Source organism: Xenopus laevis, chromosome 2L, assembly GCF_017654675.1.
Source record: "Xenopus laevis strain J_2021 chromosome 2L, Xenopus_laevis_v10.1, whole genome shotgun sequence".
Taxonomy (NCBI): Eukaryota; Metazoa; Chordata; class Amphibia; order Anura; family Pipidae; genus Xenopus; species Xenopus laevis.
The window spans coordinates 93,481,149-93,502,678 of NC_054373.1; the positions used below are offsets into that span (position 1 = coordinate 93,481,149).

General features: G+C 39.5%; 1 protein-coding gene across 1 annotated transcript in view; it reads left to right on the forward strand.

Moving 5' to 3' along the window:
- srrm1.L (serine and arginine repetitive matrix 1 L homeolog) overlaps window positions 1–21,530 on the forward strand; it is a gene marked incomplete at its 3' end in the record, with an annotated part of 35,481 nt that overhangs the window by 6,806 nt on the left and 7,145 nt on the right. The window contains 9 exon segments of the mRNA NM_001137574.1: window positions 1,345–1,515; window positions 2,657–2,766; window positions 4,721–4,921; window positions 11,254–11,436; window positions 12,837–12,956; window positions 13,204–13,469; window positions 14,316–14,396; window positions 20,216–20,302; window positions 20,993–21,134. Coding sequence (NP_001131046.1) covers window positions 1,345–1,515; window positions 2,657–2,766; window positions 4,721–4,921; window positions 11,254–11,436; window positions 12,837–12,956; window positions 13,204–13,469; window positions 14,316–14,396; window positions 20,216–20,302; window positions 20,993–21,134 — 1,361 coding nt within the window.

Genomic DNA, 21,530 nt, shown 5'->3' on the forward strand with positions numbered 1-21,530 from the left:
ATACCATGTAGTAAGGAATTCCATGCTACCGCCTGCTACTGGGTGTATATAGACCTACAGGATGAACACAAAGTTCACACGATCTTCTATATTTTATTGGTAAAGGCCTTATTTAGGTCTAATTTCTATTATTTTTTTATTTATTTAATGCGAAGCATGAGATGAATGCGTAGAACATTGACAATTTTGGCTGTGTACTCATTATTGCTTGTTCGTTTTTTGCAATTTAGATAAATGATATAACATTAAACTCAAGGTGGTTGAGTTGCTGTAGGCAGTCGGAAGCAAGCCAAGCGAACACCTTTCTCTCCAGGGGGACTTGGAGATTCCAAAAATCCTCTCCCCAAGGTCCTGAGAAGAGGCTGAAGACTGCTGGAATATGTACTTTGTGCTGTTGCGCTGTGCTTTCCACATGGAGCCATGTAGCTTGACTATGCTCTTAGTGTTTAAAACTGCCCACTTCTGTTGAGAACTCAACCTTTTGTGGTCTACATAAGTTCTCATATTACCCATGAGTTCAATTAGTGGATTTTAAACTACAGCAGCTTGCATGCAATCTATTTTATTTGGTAGCTAGGTTTATAGATAAGTGATTATGTTGATTCTTAGACATGTTTGTTTCATAGAACAATTCAGCTTAAGAGATTGTTCATCTTAATAATAACTTTTGGTATGGTGTAGGAAACAGAAGTCTAACAGTCTGCATATGTTCTTCTTTTTGTATTTTTTGAATTATTTTTTCTGCAGCTCTCAGGCTTGAACTGTTATATGGTTGCTAGCTGTTACTTACCCTAGCAACTAGTGAATAGCTTTGAAATTGAAATGGAAAATGAATGAAGAGGCCCTGAAAAGAAAGCCGTAGTAAAAAAAAAAAAAAAGCATAATAATAAATTATATTCCACAACCTCATTTTTTGCTGGGGTCGTTATCTCAAGTCACTCCAGAGTTTTCAGATGCATACTTGATGGAGCCAAAATAGAAATGCTAATAATTCAAAGAACTTCAAAATAAATTATGAAGACCAACTGAGATGTACATCTATAGCATACTAAAAGTTAATGTAATGTTGAACGTCTCCTTTAAAGACATTAGTAAATCATTTTATACCCCAGTAATGTATGTTTAGATTATCTCTGAAAAATCAAAAACCACTAAGGTTTAATTTGCAGTGAAAGGAACTTTGGCTTGCAAAATTTAAGACAGGGATCCGTGAATTAAGATAGATTGTTGCAGAAATATGTTAATTAGTGTTAGACACTTTAATTTAAAAACAAAAATGGAAAACTCATCTACATGTGCTAAAGGTGTATCTAATCCTTAAATCGTCCTGTTATCTCTTCACAGAATCCAGACTCCAAAATGATGCAGATAAATCTTACAGGCTTTTTAAATGGCAAAAATGCCCGAGAATTCATGGGTGAGCTTTGGCCACTGCTGCTGAGTGCCCAAGAAAATATTGCTGGTATACCATCTGCATTCCTGGAGCTAAAAAAGGAAGAAATAAAACAAAGACAAGTAAGAGTTTGAATAAAGTAATTTTTTCCCCCAAACAAATGTTAACCCCAGTGAAATTGTCAAAAAGGGAAATTTGGTGATGTTAAAAGGTGTCCCTTTAAATGACCCTATACCTTCAAGGGATCCTGTCATTGGAAAACCTGTTTTTTTTTTTTTCAAAACGCATCAGTCAATAGTGCTACTCCAGCAGAATTCTGCACTGAAATCCATTTCTCAAAAGCGCAAACAGATTTTTTTTATATTCAATTTTGAAATTTGACATGGGGCTAGACATTTTGTCAATTTCCCAGCTACCCCTGGTCATGTGACTTGTGCCTGCACAATGCTTTCTGGCAGGCTGCTGTTTTTTCTTCTCAATGTAACAATGTGTCTCAGTGGGACATGGGTTTTTACTATTGAGTGTTGTTCTTCGATCTACCAGGCAGCTGTTATCTTGTGTTAGGGAGTTGTTATCTGGTTACCTTCCCATTGTTTTTTTGTTTGGCTGCTGGGGGGAAAAGGGAGGGGTGTGATATTACTCCAACTTGCAGTACAGCAATAAAGAGTGATTGAAGTTTATCGGAGCACAAGTCACATGACTTGGGGCAGCTGGGAAATTGACAATATGTCTAGCCCCATGTCAGATTTCAAAATTGAATATAAAAAAAATCTGTTTGCTCTTTTGAGAAATGGATTTCAGTGCAGAATTCTGCTGGAGCAGCACTATTAACTGATTCATTTTGAAAAAAAAAAACATTTTTTCCCATGACAGAGTCCCTTTAATATTTTACTTTCACTCATTACTTTGTTTAAAGTATTGGTTCAGTTAGACATTTATAATTTAAAAAATTTAAAAATGAAAGGCTAAAGTTTGCTGTTCTCTACTTGTGCCTAAAATAGGTGAGCAAAAACCCCTTGTATTAACAATACATCACACTCCGCTTGACTTTTTATTGGCACAAAAATCTACTAATACATCACTAATGCAATACTACACTATACAAAGTCTAACTGGACATTTCTGGACTGTATTTACATGTCTGTTGCTTGAAATTTGGGTGGGGGAGGCGGAGATGTGATAAAATCCTAAATTGGAGCTATTGGGTCTAATTTGTACACCTTAGGAATAGTTCTATAGAGCTTTGACCATCTGTTTTTTCAGATTGAACAAGAAAAGCTGGCAACTTTAAAGAAGCAAGATGATGACAAGGATAAAAGAGACAAAGATGATAAAGACAGAGACAAAAATGATCGATCCAGAAGTCCAAGAAGGTACCTGTTTTTGTATATCTTTTTAGGGAGCATGTCTTATATGCTGGAAAACTTAGTCTGTTCATGCATTGTCACCTATGCAAAGAGCATGACACAAGGCACAGCAGAATTAATGCAAAAAATGACTCTACTGCCCAAGCTGTGGATTCCTGTGAGGTATGTAAAATCTCAGCATGGAGATCTGTTATCCTTCCTGGGCCAGTGTAGTTGTTCTTAAAAGAAGGACTGAACCACAGAAAAAAAAGATTTTTAATATTTAACAGTTTGGCAGGTATTTGTTTTGTCCTTTAAAGGATAAGGTAATCTTAATTTACTAGTTTTTTTTCCCGGCTGGTGCTGTTCTACTAAGTGAGTGCACAAAATGCACTGGTCTGGGATAAACTAAAGAAGTGCTGCAACTTAAAAAATAGGTCTTTGGGCTGCAGTTTAAAATACCAAATCACTTTAGCTTTTAACAAGGTTTCATATTCATGCATGGTTGTCATTCAGTACAGCAAGTAAAGTAAGCTTTCATTCCTAGCTCTCATCCTAACTGGTTTTTAGCCTGGGTTTGCCTAAAGGAGTTGTTCATCTTCACAATTTTTTTCAGTTCAGGTTTTTTCTAACAGTTCTGTTGCTTTTTTATCAGTATTTCAAAAATTGCAGTATAAACTTAAATGCTCCTCTCTGGTGTTTATCTAGCAGCCCAGAAATCGAGGTGCAGACGCTAAACTGTTGCATATTGCTAGTAGTTGATGCATTTCTTAGCAGTATCTGTGGAATGTTAGCATCCATCAGTTATAACAGCTGACTTTTATGAAACTCCAATATTCTGCTCCGCAGGGCCAAAGATAATAAAGGTATCAACTAATGTGTCAAGTTTACAGTCAGTGACCCCTCTCTTGAAGCTGCTTGAGGGAGACATGAGAAGGTTGAAAATGTTAGGAAAATGGAAATCCATTGAAAAGTCTATTGAAGATCCATTGAAAATGTACTATTTAACAGAAGAAGTGGTTGGAAGATGAACAACCCCCTTGAAAGAGTGGTATTAGAAATTATTTTTCCATTCTAACATACTAAAAGTTTACTTAAAGAGTAAGTAAACTGTTATTTAAAAATCCCTAAAAATACTCTTAAGCAGCCCAAAAGACACCCCTCTCTCCCTACATTGAGTCTGATGTATTTTCTAAGATAGGTGAAACCTGTAGCTGCTGTCCTAAACTTTCTTATAGCACAAAGCTCTGCCTCTTTAATATACTGAGCCTTCCTTCCTAAATTAATTCCGTTGGAGCATGATTCAGCAAGCATGTGCAGTAGACTCATCTGTTTAGCAAATATGTTTGAGAAATGTATTTTTTTTTTGTATTTTATCCAATATCTCTCATATGTTTGGCGTATTTAAGAAAGTGTACTCCTAACCGTGTTAAAGTAATTTCAACCCTTCTTAAGTTAAAGCCCTGTGCCAGCTATATCCCCACCAAAATTGCCAACTTATGTATCTGTATTAAGCTATTATAATGTAACATTTAGCTTGGGGTTGCATTAGGCCAGTGATCCCCAACCAGTAGCTCGTGAGCAACATGTTGCTCTCCAACCCCTTGGATGTTGCTCCCAGTGTCCTCAAAGTAGGCGATTATTTTTGAATTCCGGGCTTGCAAGTAAGTTTTAATTGCATAAAAACTAAGTATAGTGCCAAGTAGAGCCTCCTGTAGGCTGCCAGTCCATATAGGAGCTCCCAAATAGCCAATCACATCCCTTATTTGGCACTTTTTTATGCTTGTGTTGCTCCCCAACTCTTTTTACATTTGAATGTGGCTCGTGGATAAAAAAGGTTGGGGATCCCTGCATTAGGGTAACTTCATCTGTATCCTTCATCCTGTATCCTTCATGCTGTAACAATGGCTTTAGATTTGCTGACCCCAATTCTTGCTTTAAAAGAACCCACTTCCTTAAAGAGTCCCTTTATGTGATACAGACGTAAATCAAGGTCTTCCTCACCTCGGAGAAGATCTCCAGTCAGAAGGGAAAGAAAGAGAAGCCACTCTCGTTCACCACGTCACAAGACAAAAAGCCGTAGCCCTTCTCCCGTCATTGAGAAGAAAGAGATCGTAATACCAGAACCTGAACCATCTATAAAAGTGAAAGAGCCTTTTGTCCAGGAGGCAACATCAACAAGGTAATTGTTTCAACTTTATGGATTTTAAATTCATGATATAACCAGAGTAAACAAGAAATGCCCCTGCAAGCCCTATGCTGCCCACACTGTAATGGGGCTTGTTGGAGAGAGAGAGCAATCGTAGAATACAACACTAACATTTAGGGTAACGAAGACCATAAATTTTTTATGATTAAAACAATAGGGCAAATGTATGTACAGTACAAGCCTTTTTCATTGAACTGATTTTAAACAAGGGTATATTAGGTATAAGGTATACTGCACCATTCAATTTCATTTATCTGTTTAGTGCAAGAAGTAACACAAACTATACATATTTTCTAATTAAAATAATTATTTATTGAACCAATTTAAAAAACTTTTTTTTTTTTTTAAAGGTTTTTATTTAACATTTTCAAAACACAAAAGACAAACAAAAAAGGAAAATATAGCATTAATGCGCCATATCAAGTTACATATCAGTGCTAAAGGTATAGAGGTATACAGAACCTATCATTAACAGTAGCATTTGCACAACATTTATTTATTGCATATGTTAATAAAGGTAGTATAGTACATTACTGGACTCAAGTATTCACGGTTACATTCATGTTTCATACACTGGGGTCAGCCTCTGGGTTGATTTCCAGCCATGGGCCCCATAATGTTTCAAACTTTTGAGGACATTGTCTAGCCATGTATGTCCGTTTAATCACTGGTAGTTTGCTGTTCACTAATGTGATCCATTCCTGCTTCATGGGAGTGGCTGTGCTCATCCATTTAATTGCTATTAACTTTTTCCCGTAGAAGAGTAGATTACACAGGAGCATTCTGGTTTTAATGTGAGGGGCTAAGTCGTCTACCAGACCCAACAGACAACATTCTGGAGTTAGGAGTTTGAGTGGTTATATATGTAGTAATTTGAGACCAGTAGTTAAATATAAAAGGGGCATGCCCATAGCATGTGAAAGAAATTGGCGTCTGGAGCTCGACATTTTGGGCAGTTTCTGTGGGGTCTCTTCCCATGGCTTTGAGCCGCATCGGGTGATATATGTTCTATGGATGATCCGGAATTGCACCATTTTGTCTCTGGTGAAGATTAATGAGCTATATAGACTTGCCGTGGCCTCCTTCCATGAGCTGTCCTCCAACAAGGGAATATCTACTAACCATTTCATCTTTTTTTAAGGGGACTACCCAGCGTGGTTACCAAACACTTATACTCGTTAGATACAAGTTTCTTTGGGTTTGGGTCCAAGAGCCTCGTCTCATAGGGCAATAGTGTAGTCTGGATCCTTCAAGGCCCAAATTGGGCTGTGAAGGCATGGCGAAGTTGGAAGTAGCGGAACATCTCAAAATTGCCCTGGTGTAAGGTATCTTTGAGTTGGCCCAACGTGGGGAAGGCTTCCTCAACCAGCAAGTTCGACGAGTGTCTGGCCCCTAATTTCGGCCAATAATGAAAGTCTGGTAATGAACCTAAGTGGAGGTAATTAGAGTTCCTCCACAGGGGAAAGTACGGTGATGGGTGTGGGGACATACCAGTGGTTATTTTTTTGCCAGCTCCCCATATCTTTTATGGTATAGCAAGCACAGGTGGACATTCAGGGCTATCTCTGGCCTTCCTATACGGGATATTACGTAGGGCTTCTAAAGAACCAGCCAGTATGGCCTGGATATTCGTCAGGGAGTTATTAGGATCCAGGTGAAGCCAGTTGTGAACAAAGGCTAGTTGAGAGACATAGTAATATAGCCGGGGGTGTGGGAGAGCCAAACCGCCCAGATCTTGTGGGGCCGTTAGAGTTGGCCTACTCACCCTGGGAGCCCTGTTGGCCCAGATATAGGGGAAGAGAGCTGCATCTATGTTTTTAAAGCGTTGTGAGGATATCCACACCGGGGCCTGCTGCAACGAATAAAGGAACTTAGGGAGGTAAACCGTCTTGAACAGAATAACCCTTCCCCACACCGTTAGAGGAAGGTGTATCCATTGATTTGCCTTCTCTTTGAAATTTTGTAATATTGTAATATTGGCTCAATATTATCTGGTACTTAATTAATTAGATTATTAGAAAAGTGTATGCCTAAGTACTTAAATTTGGTTACCCATTTAAGACCCTGTGTGCTGCCTTCTGTACTGGGGGCCTCTATGGGAAAAAGAGTAGATTTTTGTTTATTGCTTGTGAGACCGCTAAATGTGCCAAATTTATCTGCTAGTTCCAGTGCCTGATGTAGGGAATCATTTGGGTTTTCTAAGAGCAATAGTACATAGTCAGCATAGAGCGCAATTTTTTCTTCTAACCTACCATTTTTAAGGCCAGCTATTCTAGGAGATTGGCGGATCATAAGTGTGTAGGGCTCCATAGCTAATGCGAATTGGAAGTGGCGAAAGGGGGCAGCCCTTCCTGGTGCCACGAGATAGTGGGAAGGACCTAGATAGAGCATTATTGACTCAAATATGTGCATTTGGAGCTTGTTAAAGGAGTTTGACCCAGTTGATGAATTGTGGACCTATTCCAAAGTTTTCCAAAACTTTCCACAGATAACGCCATTCAAACGCCTTGGTGGCATCTAAAGCTGCCAGAGTTCTGGATCCAGAGTTAGAATGGATGATTTGCAAGTGAGAGAAAAGGCCCCTAAGATTTATGGCTGTACTTTTATTGGGCATGAACCCTGTCTGATCAGGGTGGACAATGGAGGATATGACCTTGTTGCGTTCGAGTTTATGAGAGAGATGGGACGATATGAGTCACAGAACTCTTTTACCCTCTTTGTCTATAATAGTCACAGAGTAAAAAGACTTGGGGAGGTATCCGGATTTACCTGCTGCTATAAAGGTCTCATACAATCTGGGAGTGAGGTCCTCACTGAGCATATGGTACCATGCTGCTGGAAGCCCATCTGGGCCTGGGGTCTTGCCAGGAGCCAGACTTCCTATTGCCTCTGCCACCTCACCCACCGTTATTGGACTATTGAGGAAATCGGCATCTGCCTGTTCTAGGCGAGGGGGATTGGTACCTGAGAGGAAATCCTCTAGTTCCGTGTCTGTATATGTGGCCTTTGAGGAGTACAGCTCAGCATAGAAATTTGCAAATTCTTGTGCAATTTCTTCTGGTTCTGATACATAAATCCCTGGGGCTGTTTGTATGCGTGTGATAGTTGTAGAAGGGTGGGTTGACTTCGCTATATGTGCTAGAATTTTGCCATTTTTGTCCCCCTGATCGAATGATCTTTGGCTGGCATAGAATAGCTTTTTCCGGATGGAAGTAGCCTAAGCAAGTTCCAGGTTTCTCTGAGCCACTTCCAGGGCCTGGTGATTGCTTACACTATTAATTATGCCTATTGCCTTCTCAGCCTCTTGCAGTTTCCCTTCCGCCAGATCTATGGCCTGCCTAGCGCTTTTCCGGGCTTTAGCTATTGCGGCAATTAGTGAACCTCAGGCTACCACCTTTGATGCCTCCCATGTTATGTCTGGTGTGGTAGTCTGCGCATTGACCTCCCAGTATGCCTTTTAATCTGCTGTGTGAGCCTCTGCAATCTCAGGGTGACTAAGCCAAATAAGGGAAGTTTACACATGTGATTTTGTGGTTTAGTGCAGATGGAAAGATGTAGTGGTGTGTGATCTGAGAGCCCTCTGAAGGAACTTTGGAGCCACTGAACAAACTCAGTGGAGCCTAGTGCCATGTCAATGTGAGATAAGGAGTTCTTTCCCACTGAGTAGCAAGAGAATTGTCTCTCCGTGGGGTACTTGTGTCTCCAGATGTCACATAAACCCATCGCAGATGACCATTGTAATAATTGGGGAGAGTGACGGGCAGTAGTGTTGAGCCTATCCAGTAATGGGTCCAACACTGTATTGAAATCCCCTAGAAGGCATAGGGGGAGGGTAAGTATACGGAAATTTTAGTATCAATAAGGTCTAGCACCTCTTTATTAAAGGGGGGTATATACAAGTTTACTAGTATCATAGATTGGTTATTGATTTTACAGTGAAGCACTATATACACCTGCCTTATCTGTCCGTATTTAGGTTTAAGAGCTCAAACCTCAGATTTTTGCATATGAGAATTGATAGCTTTTGGCTGGTTAAGTGGGTCTCCTGCAAAAAAAAGATCTGGTTTGTATTTGCCTATATAGTCAAACACTAGGGACCTTTTAAACTTTGAATTGAGCCCTCTAACATTCCAAGAAATCAGCTAAATATCACCCATCGTGATACCCGTAGTCTGGACTGTTGTGGTCTGTATTATCACAAAGGAACGGTTTGATATAGCGCCATGTAACCGTTAAATACTTGAAAAGGAAACTTACAATATACATCCCCATATTAATATCCCACCCTGCTTATCTACCCAAACTAGACAGCATTTACCCCAAACACGTATACTTAACAGATAGCCAAACATTTAACGTTTGAAAACTTGTGATTATTTTGGCCTACATGGCCTTGCCAATCAGTGCAGGCTAATACAGCTAGAGTTTGAAAACACCTTTCAAAGCATTGTGAATATAAGGAAAAGAAAGATGCGAGTATCATTTGTAAAAAAAAAAAAAAAAAAAAACATTGGGATCTTTACAGTTCTTCAGTCTCCCAGTAAGAGAGGCACTTCTATTTAGGCCTGCGTGGATCTCCTCGTCTATAGTAGAATCATAACGCAGATACCTTCATGGTGAAGCTGTGTAGTGTCCACAGTTGGAGATGCAGCAGAATGTACATGAACAGAGGATAAGGCCAATTGGCGGTACTGTTTTCGTATAAGGGGGCTGCCCTGCCCTTAAACCATGGGATAAAAAGGACTTGTGGGAGGTGTAAACCCAGCCCCAGTAGCGGTGGTTATCTCGTGTCTGCCACTGAATATAGTGCCCCCATATATATTCTGCTAGGAACCAAAAGGTGGCATCTCACTCTACTATTGTTGCATTTGGGACATGGGTACTGGGTCGTCACAGAAGGGAAAAGGAGATAAGGCAAAGTTATAAGCGCCCACTGTCTAAAGAATTTCAGCATATTCTGTTATCCAGCTGCGTCACTTATTGAGGGCTGCCCGCATACCGCGGATCTTTTTAGTACTCCCCTCTTGTGTACAGTCATCTGTGGCCTATCCGGTCTATATCAGAAGTCATTATGCACCATACTCACTCATCGTGGTGAAGGGATATTTACCGCCTATCCGGGCTGTCCGCTTCTCCCGGTGTTTGAAAAAATTGCGTAGCACTGTTGTCCACGATGCGCAGCTTTGCAGGGTAAGACGTAGAGTAGTCCAGCCTCCTGGAGTCTATTTTTAATTCTCTGAAAGGAGGCCCTCTGCTTCTGTACCGCCGGAGAGTAGTCTGGATATAATGAGATACAGTTGCCGTTCTGCGAAGGTCTTGGAGGAATTTCCTTCTGCTTTCTCTGGAAGACCTATTATCCGGACGTTATTTCGCCTGTGGTGATTTTCCAGGTCTTCTGCTCTGTTACTGAAGGCCGGCATTTGCTGTCGCAGTGAGGAAACTTCCTCCGGTAAGAGGTGCAGCGTGTCCTCTGCCTCCAAAATCCTGCGCTCTACTTCGACAGTGCGCTTCCGCATATTTTGCAGATCCTGTCTAAGCAGCGATAAGTCTACCTTGATTGTGTCCATCTGTGTTGTCATAGAAGCGTGGGTTTCTTTAATCACTGCTAGTAGTTCAGAATTGGAGGGTTCTCCCTTCGAGTGCCCAGCTGCTTCAGGAGCGGTAGACTGGGGATCTGCGGCCTGGTCCAGGCCCTGGGAAGCTTGGAGGTATCGGCCGAGGCGGTTATACGGTTTGGTTTTACCAGTTTTCCCCATTTTGTGCTCTGAGCGGTGTGTTATATATCACACATTGCACTATGTGCACCAGCAAAAGCCCGTATTTGGTCAGGATAACTTATAGAGGCACAGAGATGTAGGCTTTGCGTCCGCTCAGGTCACCATCTTGGCCATTCCAGACACAACCCCTTTTAAATGTGATTTTCACCAAGCTGATAGTTGTAATATAGGTGTCAAGCGATATAGTGTAAACATGGTCAGTTACCTTTTAGTGGTGTGCGGGTCAAGAATTTCTCGACCTGTCCCATCCTGCCGCCCCCCCTCTATTTATAGACCAGGGCCCGCCCCGCAGTGATGTCACAAAAGGAGGGGTCACAAGTCTATAAATTTAGCCTCCGGAAGCTGGCAGTGCTAGGTCGCGCTGGTTTCGGCGGGTCGGCACACACGTCACTATTACCTTTGTATATTAGTGAAAAAATCATGTATAATGTAATTAGCTGATCTTTTTCTAAGATATTGCAACATTTTGTCCACTTTAATGCATTCTTTCATTTTGCTTGGATAAAGATTTAACTTCTCAATTTTCAGTGACATATTGAATGCTATGAAACCAGAGCCTGCTGCAGATAAAAAGGAGAGCTCACCTGAACTAAATACTCGCAAACCTAAAGAGCGAGAGCGGCATCGACATAGATCGCGGTCACGATCAAAATCTAAATCTCGCTCTCCTTCACACTCCAGGCCCCGCAGACGCCACAGGTCACGGTCCAGGTAAATTATCTTTATAAATACTTTTCCTTCAATGTTCTGCCGCTCATTTCAAGATTACCAATGTTATTTGTGACACTGAAGGCTAGGCAATTTTATCAGTTGGTCTTCCCACCCTCTTTTTAAAGTTTCTTCCTGCACTTCTTAAATTATTTTTTAAATATTTTTGTCTAGATTAGGTTTTCAGACTTACAGGGTCAAAGCCTGTCCTTGTGGTCCAACATTTGGTTAGGCTTCAATTTACAAAATACAAGGTTACAAATAGATGATTAGAAATGTTCATAACTGCTAACCATATATTTCTAGAGGCATGATTTTCCCAAGAATATTTAACCAAGGTGAAATGCAATGCCATTTAACCATTGTTTATCATATTGTAAATCTGCTGGAGGTATATGTATGTATATGAATATGATGAAAATTGCTTGTTTGGAATGTAGCAATAAATATGGTCAGTGTTTTTTAATATAGTTCTGATATTATCCGAGTGTCTGAGATTCAGTATTTGTTGCTTTAGGCCAAAATGGATATGGTATACACTCAACTGATTTAAAAGAAAACTAAACTCTAAAAATGAATATGGCCATGTTTTATATACTGAACTTGTTGCACCAGCCTAAAGTTTCAGCTTCTCAATAGCAGCATTGATCCAGTACTTCAAACTTGTCACAGGGGGTCACTCGCATGCTCAGTTGGCTCTGAGCAGCTTTTGAAAAGTTTAGCTTAGAGGCCGTCACAAATTATCAAGCAGAAAATGGGGTTGGCCTGCAAAAAGGATGATACTACAAGGCTGATTATTAAATTTCTGAAGCTAGTTGCACTGGTTTCTGTGCTTATCTATATTAATTACTAATCAGCCTTATATTGTGACATTTATTTATGTGTACTGTATAATTTGAGTTGGTCCCTAAACTCACTATCACAGAGCATGTGCAGTGAATCGGCAGAAAAGAAGATGGGGAGCTACTGGGGACATCTTTGTAGACACTGATCTTCCCTGCTAAAGGGCTGTGGTTGCCTTGGGTTGGTACAGAAGCCCAAAACATAATGTACAACATTTATATCCTACTTATTTAGTTAGGCTTTAGCTCTCCTTTAAAAAAAAAAAAATTGTGCCATTACATTCATAATTGCCAGAACAGTATAAAAAACTTGCTTAAAATTCAGCTGTGACAACATCCTAAATTAGGAAAAGTGAAAAGGGGATAGTAAAATCTAAACTGTACATATGGAACAATTTGAGGTGGTATTTTAACTTTTTCCAACTTTTTTGTTAATTTGCGGTTTAGATTATGAATTTGGCTCTGCATATAGTTCACCTATAAATTGTGCCTGTTTCTATTTTATAGAGGGTGTCAAGGTATGTTTAGTTAAATCACATTAAGCTCATATTGCTTTAATAGGTCCTACAGTCCCAGGAGACGACCAAGTCCTAGACGTAGGCCTTCTCCAAGAAGGAGGAGCCCTCCGCGTCGCATGCCTCCTCCACCTAGACACAAGAGAAGCAGGAGTCCATTGAGGAGGTGAGACCAAATCCATAACACTGTGTGTGGCAGTGTGAGTAAACTGTTGTTGTGAACTGTTAACAGGTCTGCATAGATTGTTCTTTATCTTTCTAATGATTTCAACATAATCACTAAATGATGCAATCTTATTGCTCTATTATATGTAATAAAAAGTGTTTTTAAAAAACCCAGAAAATATGTCAAAATCTAGATTAGTCTTTCTTTGATGTATTGCATAGTTATCTCAAATTGTCATGTCTTACAGGAGAAGACGTTCATCTGCTTCTTTGTCTGGAAGCAGCTCATCTTCATCATGTTCGCGGTCACCTCCAGCCCCAAAGAAGCAGCCCAAGAAGATATCTTCCAGTCCTCCCCGCAAACCTCGACGATCTTCTCCTTCATCAAGTCCACCACCACGAAGAAGGTACAGGCCTTCTCCAACTCCACCCCCAAAGAGAAGATCCCCATCTCCAACCCAGTCCTCTCGGCCTAGGAAAGTTAGAGGTTCTGTATCTCCTGCTAGACCTCCAGGTAAATTCCATTTTTATTTTATTTTTTTATTTAATATATGTCTGTATGTATTATGTTGTCTTTCTCCTTTTAACCACAAACGTACTTAATTAACAAGCCAATTTGATTGTTCAAACAGTATTAAATATAATGGAGGCCAGATTATTTATAATGGTGCTGAATTACATTAGTTGAAATTAAACTAGCAACTTGTTTTGAAAAGTCTTTTATGAGTTAGGAGTTTGAAGGTCTGATTGCTATGGTTAATTGCACTGGTGCAGTTTTTGACATTTGTTAGTAAATCAGCCAAAAAGTGTTCAGTGGTGTCATGTGTTTAGCAGTTTATTTTTGCATTTCCAGCTTTAGAACAACTAAATCAGGGGTTGGAAGGGGAAAACATTTTTTACTTCCTTGTCTTGTGACAAAAAGTCACGCGATTGCCCTCCCCGCCCCTAATTTGCATATGCAAAATAGGATTCAGATTCGGTTCGGCCAGGCAGAATGATTCGGCCGAATCCTGCTGAAAAAGGCCGAATCCTGCCCGAATCCCGAACCGAATCCTGGATTCGGTGCATCGCTACTATCCATATAGCCGCAGCCCTTGTCTATGGCAGTGGCTTTCTGACTTTCTCAGTTCTTGAAATTGTGTTATCATTAATTTATCTTTAAGCTTGCCCTTCAGTAGCATAAATCTCACCCTAAATGGCATTTATCTCACAAATCTCACCCTAAATGGCATTTAGGCTGAGCCACTCTAACCACTGCTTTGAGCCAGCCCCACAGTTTGAGAACCAAGCGAAAGAAAACTTAGCTTTTCTTCATACATTCTTAAAATATTTTGTTTTGTTTTTTTTTTTTGAATTGTAGTCATAAAACATAAAGTTGTTGAAAAGCGGAAGTCCCCTTCACCTCCCTCTAAGCCCCGCAAAAGGGATTTATCAGAATCTGGTAAGTATATCAACATGCTATTTTAATATGTCACTTTTACAGTTACCTTAAGGGGGATGTAAAGTCAGAAAATTAAATTCTTTTCAAGGGTCCACTGCCTATCTTCAATATACTTAAAGGGATACTGTCATGGGAAAAATAATTTTTTGCAAAATGAATCAGTTAATAGCGCTGCTCCAGCAGAATTCTGCACTGAAATCCATTTCTCAAAAGAGCAAACAGATTTTTTTTATATTCAATTTTCGAAATCTGACATGGGGCTAGACATATTGTCAATTTCCCAGCTGCCCCAAGTCATGTGACTTGTGCTCTGATAAACTTCAATCACTTTTTTTCTGCTGTAGTGCAAGTTGGAGTGATATCACCCCCTCCCTTCCCCCCCCCCAGCAGCCAAACGAAAGAACAATGGGAAGGTAACCAGATAGCAGCTGCCTGGTAGATCTAAGAACAACACTCAATAGTAAAAACCCATGTCTCACTGAGTCACATTCAGTTACATTGAGAAGGAAAAACAGCAGCTTGCCAGAATGATTTTGTCTCCTAAAGTGGCTGGCACAAGTCACATGACTCGGGGCAGCTGGGAAATTGACAAAATGTCTAGCCCCATGTCAGATTTCAAAATTGAATATAAAAAAAAATCTGTTTGCTCTTTTGAGAAATGGATTTCAGTGCAGAATTCTGCTGGAGCAGCACTATTAACTGATGTGTTTTGAAAAAAACATGTTTTCCGATGACAGGATCGCTTTAAATAATAAAATGCCCTTTTCATAAAAATTTACGATTTTCAGCGATCTAGTTACCCCTTCTCCCCACTCACACGGAATTCCTTGACCTGGCCGGGCCAGTAGCTGCTTTACTTTAAAATAAGTTCTACTTGAGTTCAAAAGGGCAGCACCGCAGGATAACAGGGTAATTTATTTGTTTGTTCCTGACTAAAGCTAACCTCTATGCCTGTCTGCAACCCTCTTGGAGGCAACCGGGTACGCCAATTACACAAAGGATTCTAAGGACTCGGGCAGGCAGAAATACCAGCCGAGAACACATCTAAATACTCCTAGGTCAGAAAAGGTGGCTACTCGCCCAATCTTAATGCCTTTATATGAAGTACTGAGATTTTGTAAACATGATAGACTTAGTTCCAACCTACTCGCAACCTGGCAAAAAGATATCCCCACGTTGACGGCTAAGGAGTGGCAGGATGCCCTAGAGGCCCCAAGATTTGCTTCACCAAATGCTGATCACAAAATGATTCAGAGATACATTATTCACAGAGCCTACTTCACGCCGGTGCGGCTGAACAGAATGAACCCACAATATCCACCAACCTGCACTTGGTGCAAAGCAGCTGCCGGCTCTTTCATACATATGATGTGGCAATGTCCGAGCCTGAATCTCTATTGGCGTAAAGTATTCAACACTATCTCCGTTGCAGTAACGGTGGAAATACGACCTGCCCCAGAACTGGCTATATTAAACTTAGGTGAGAGCTCCCAATAGAACAAATATCAACTGATTACAATCAGGCAAAGTCTGTTCCAGGTTTGTAGACATAGAACAATGGGATAAGCCCTGAGGCCCCGACCCACAAAGGCTCGTTGGACCAAATGAAGCTTTACATTGATAGGATGCAATATCTGTTTACTAAGAGAGCCTCCTCTAGAAAATTTGATAGCAATATGGGGCAACTGGCCCTCGCCCTGGTAGATATGGGAACAGTTGACGTATACTGACAAGTACCTTTAGAATTGCCACTGAGAGATGTTAAGAACCACTGACTCCCATTTTAGTTGATTGATGTTGTTTTAATTTTGTTTTACCTGCTTCACATGCTGCATAAACAATGATCTAAACATGACCTGCATATGATATCTGGCTGAATTTGTCTCACAAACTGAATGTACATTGCTAAAGTAACAAGTACTAAAAATACAATGTTGGTGTATACAACTGTATGTCATGTTTAAATTTACAAAATTTAAAGGTTATGATGTTAAAAATAAAAAAATAAATAAAAAAGTTAACCTTTGTTACAAACCACTCCTTCCCTGACACTTCAGAACTCAGAGGAGGGGAGATTGCACCAGCCAGGTTGAGGAATTCATGGTGGTTGAAGTCCATGTGAGTGGAGAGAAGGGATAACTGGAGCGTAGAAAATCATGATTTTTATAAAAAGGATACACAATGTTTTACTGAAGTATATTGAAGATAGGCTTATATTTAGGCAGTGGTCCCTTGAAAGGAATTTTTGACTTTACATCCCCTTTAACGGTCAAAACATTACTTTTTAATTACAGCTACTAATAGAAGGGCAGTGGCATCAGAATGACAGGAATTCTCATTCCTTGTGCATGAGGGATATAAGTAAGCCTTTTAATAAAATTATTCTAAACAGCCCCAAGAATAACATACCTTTCTCAATAAATTCAGATTAATTGTTTCTTTATTACAGCCAGTTTGACTGCAGCTCTTTTAATTCCTTCCTTGTCTAGCCCCTTTTTCTTTGAGCACTCCCCCTCTCTCCAACTAATGAAGAGCTCAACGAGGTTTCTCCTGAGCATGCTCACTGTCTCTTCTCCGATGGAAATCAATGATGCATGGACAGTAGGCACCTTTTTGATGTCTTCATAGGCGGATAGAGTGCTCAGAATGCAAAAGGGACAGAGCTTCATACTAAAAGGAAGCCACTAAATGAACTGTAGTTGAAATGGCTATAATAGAGAAACAAGATCTGACTGCAGGAAAAATTATTCGGAGAGCTGTTTAGATTAATTTGTAAGACAAAATGTTTACTTAAGTGGTACAGTTGCATTTTAAGGGAAGAACACAAGAAGCATCAAGCGCTCTGATATCTCTTTAGTGCACAAAGCTAAACCTGCATATACAACTGTTCAGGGATCAAATATATCCTTTTATTAGTCATATCAGAAGTAATTTAATAGTTTTTAATGTTATACAGCCTGTGTACACATCGGAGAGTTGGGTATTTTATAACAAATGCTGAACCACTCCAGTATAGTATTGTTTTAGTTCCATTGCACTTGTCCTAAATTGTGCAACCTGATACACATTGCACACACATTTGATATGTTTAGCACCACTTAGAAGCAATATTCTGGGTCTAATAAATCCAACATCCATACCTTCTCTTGCCTTGTTTAGTGTTCTTGTAACCGGAATTTTGCTTCCTCAAAGGAGTATTCAATTGGCTTTTTAGTCTGTTGTCAAGTGGGGAAGAAGCAACCCACTAGAATCCTTGCTTCTCCTCTGGTGTTATTCCCCTTTGCTTAGGACTAAGAGCTCCCTTTGACTTTTTCCAGTTACTAACCTTTATCTAAGGATTCCTAGCTCCCATGGAGAGGCACCAAGTCAGAATTCATAGGCCATAAAAATGATTCTCCTCCACATATTCTTTTCATTTGCCAAGATAGACCCTGAAAGTGAACCATTCTTCTGAAGGTGGTTTCATTGGTATCCTGCTTATTGAAGATTACAATTCTTCCACATACAGATGTCTACTAGTAAAATAATAAAGAACCTCCACAATGCTTTTTTTTTTTTTTCTTTACTCTGGTCTGTTTTTTTGCCTTGAATTGGCATGTGAAGTGTGCTAAGCTACCAAACTAATATGTCTGCAAAGACCCTCAGACAGTTGGTGTTAAATTTAAGCTCCACTAGTCAAGGCAGATTTCCTGACTTGTGTATCTTCAGCTCAACACATTTAACAAAATCATCAACCTTCAACTTCAACCTTTTGGGTTGTTCACCTTCACTTTTTTTCAGTACTGTTGTTTTCAGATAGTTTATACAAGAAATCAGGTCTGCACACTCACACACAAATCTTTAGACTCAGGTGGTAAGATTGAAATATGTTTTACTAGTTAAAAAGAACAAGCAAACAAAAGGCATAATGTTAACAAAAACAAAAAACATTTCACATGATGCTAATATACATACCACCCTTAAGGTACAAACAAGGCAGAAAAGAAGACTACAAGGAGCGAATACACCTGCCAAAATGAGAATAGCCCCAACGTTTCGGCAAATAGCCTTTGTCAAGGGGATTCTGAATCCCCTTGACAAAGGCTATTTGCCGAAACGTTGGGGCTATTCTCATTTTGGCAGGTGTATTCGCTCCTTGTAGTCTTCTTTTCTGCCTTGTTTGTACCTTAAGGGTGGTATGTATATTAGCATCATGTGAAATGTTTTTTGTTTTTGTTAACATTATGCCTTTTGTTTGCTTGTTCTTTTTAACTAGTAAAACATATTTCAATCTTACCACCTGAGTCTAAAGATTTGTGTGTGAGTGTGCAGACCTGATTTCTTGTATGTACTATATTTGGTTGCTCTGTAGGGGTGACCTAAAGGTTATTTTGCACCTCCCACTGCATTGTTTTCTTTTGTATATTTCGAATAAGGTGTGCCCTCCATTTATCTGTATTTCCACGTTTTCAGATAGTTTACCAGAAATAAAGATTTTTTTTTTCCAATGACTTTGTGACTGTTTTTCTATTTTTTTATAATTGAAGTGCAAGGTATCATTCTTCACCTATTTATATCTTTCTAAAGCAGCTCTGGGAGGGGGTCGCCAACTCTGTAACTAATCTGATTATTAACATTTAGTTGATACATTTCTTATCTTTGTCCCTGCTGACTAGAATCCCAGAGTTTTATTACAGGCAGCTGTTAGAATTGATACAATTGTTGCTAATACTCCAGAGATGCTGCTGAGAAATGTATCCACTAGATGATGCAAAATTGTAATAGTTCAGAATCTGCACCTGAATTACTGAGCTGTCAGACTGAAACACCACAGACATTTCACCGCCCAACACTGTTTTCAGTTCAGTTGGTTTCAGATTGTTCACCGGAAATACTTTTTCCAGGTTACTTTCTGTCTTCTATGAGTGACTGCTTTTCTAATACTGAAGTGTAGTTTAATTTTCACCTTGTAAAGCAGCTCTGGGAGGGGGGGTTGCCTACCCTGTAGTGTAAACTGTTCTCAATTGATACATTTAGTTGATACATTTCTTATCTTTGTCCCTGCTGGGCAGAATCGCTGAATTTCATTAAAGGCAGCTGTTAGAATTGATACAATAGTTGCTAATACTCCAGAGATGCTGCTGAGAAATGTTGCAACTAAATGTTGCAAAATTGTAACCATTTAGAGTCAGTGCCTGAATTAGTGAGCTGACTCAAACACCACAGACAGGAACATTCAACTTCACCTTCCAAAACTTTTTTTCAGTTCAATTGGTTCGATAAAAAATGGAAAGAATCTGAAAAATTTTCCTTTTATGGTTTCAGTTAAAACCGAATTTTTATATTTAATATGTAATGGGTTGTGATATGTTGTTCAGAAGCCTGGGACTTTGGTTTTTCCATTATTTGGGTCACCATAGCTGGTCTACTAAAAAAACAGTAAGTTAACTGCAGCATTGTTTTGCCACCACTATGCAGTTTCGTTATCGTGATTAGAGAAAATTGTATTTTAAAATGTTGAATTATTTGTTTAAAATGTATTTGCTTAACTTATGGATTTTGGGTTTCTAAAAACAGAGATCCAATATGTGTGTTTTTTAGGCTCGATGAAGAAACTGGCTAAATAAAGCTAATACGGACCATATAAAGTACTGCGCTGATCAAATTTGTTTGGTTCTGGAACACAACATGCGCTGCTGTGTTGCCATAAGAGCAGTGATTCCATTTGAAATTCTGTTATAGGGCATAAGTTGTGTAGAAAACAATGGTTTATGGTCCTGCACAGGAAGATAAACAGTATAGCTGTCAAATGCAATTCACATTTTTTTTTAATTCTTTAGATGACGACAAAGGAGGAAAAACGGCACCAGCAGATTCTGTGCAGCAGCGGCGGCAGTACAGAAGGCAGAATCAGCAGTCCTCTTCAGGTATTTTAGTTGGGAATTATTCTTAGTCTTGTGGCAGCTATTTTAACTTTTCACCTTCTTACGTGCTGAAACACATAAACGGTTTAAAGTTGCATTGTTTGAAACGGTTTTAGTAGCCCTTGCAACCTATAGCAGTTTGTTTGCAAACAGGGCTATAGGAATTGTTGCCTATTATTTTGCTACTGATAAAGTCTGCTCCTTTTATTACATTGTCCATGCAGATTTTCAAGGGTCATCAATCCGCTATGTATTATAGCTTTTATACCAAGTGTATTGCTGTCATTGTATTATGGTGTCTCTATATTTTGCTGAAATTTGATGAATTCTATTTTAATGTTTCTGCAAGTACACACCTCCCATGCACTAAACCTGACCAGGTCCATTGCTGGCATCGTATACCAGAATATGTTTTGAGAATTTTTTTTATTTTTTTTAAATCGTCAAGTCTGACCCATCAGCAGCAGCCCCGGAAACGTCCCTACCCACATGCACAGTAGTGTTCAATTCAATCAGGTTTTTTTTTTTTTTTGTCCTTAGTATTCTTTTAATCTAGGAATTCTCGCGTACCGCACACGCTCATCATTTTGTTTTACAAATTTTCACCTGTTGGGACGTTTGTGATTCCACAAATTGAGTCCCTTTCACTCCTGCTGTTTTTAAGCTTAACAGCCAACTTTGGTTAAATTTCAGAAAGTGGTTCTTCATCCTCTTCTGAAGACGAAAGGCCTAAACGTATTTCTGTAAAGAATGGGGAGGTTGGAAGGAGGCGGCGACATTCAGCCTCTCGTAGTCTTTCTGCTTCACGAAAACGACCTAAAGAATCCTCACCACGGTAATGTTTAATTATGGTAGAACATTTTGTAAGGTTTCCAGTGCATTTGAAGATTTCTGTAGACATTTAGGCTTCATCTATCTTAATGTTGTATTTCCTTCCTGCTGTCAGGATGCTGACTGGAAAAAGGTGGCAGTCGCCTATGGTGAAAAGGTTGGTTTAGGTTTGACATTAATTTAGTTTTTTGTTACATTATCATGGATTGACAAAATTCAACACATGATATTGTAGTGGTTTTTAGAACCCCTTTTAAAGGAACCAGTAACACCAAAAAAGGAAAGTGTCTTAAAGTAATGAAAATATGTATAATAAATGTGCTGTTGCTCTTCACTGGTAAAACTGGTGTGTTTGCTATAGAAACACAACTATCATTTAGATAAACAAACTGCTGTGTAG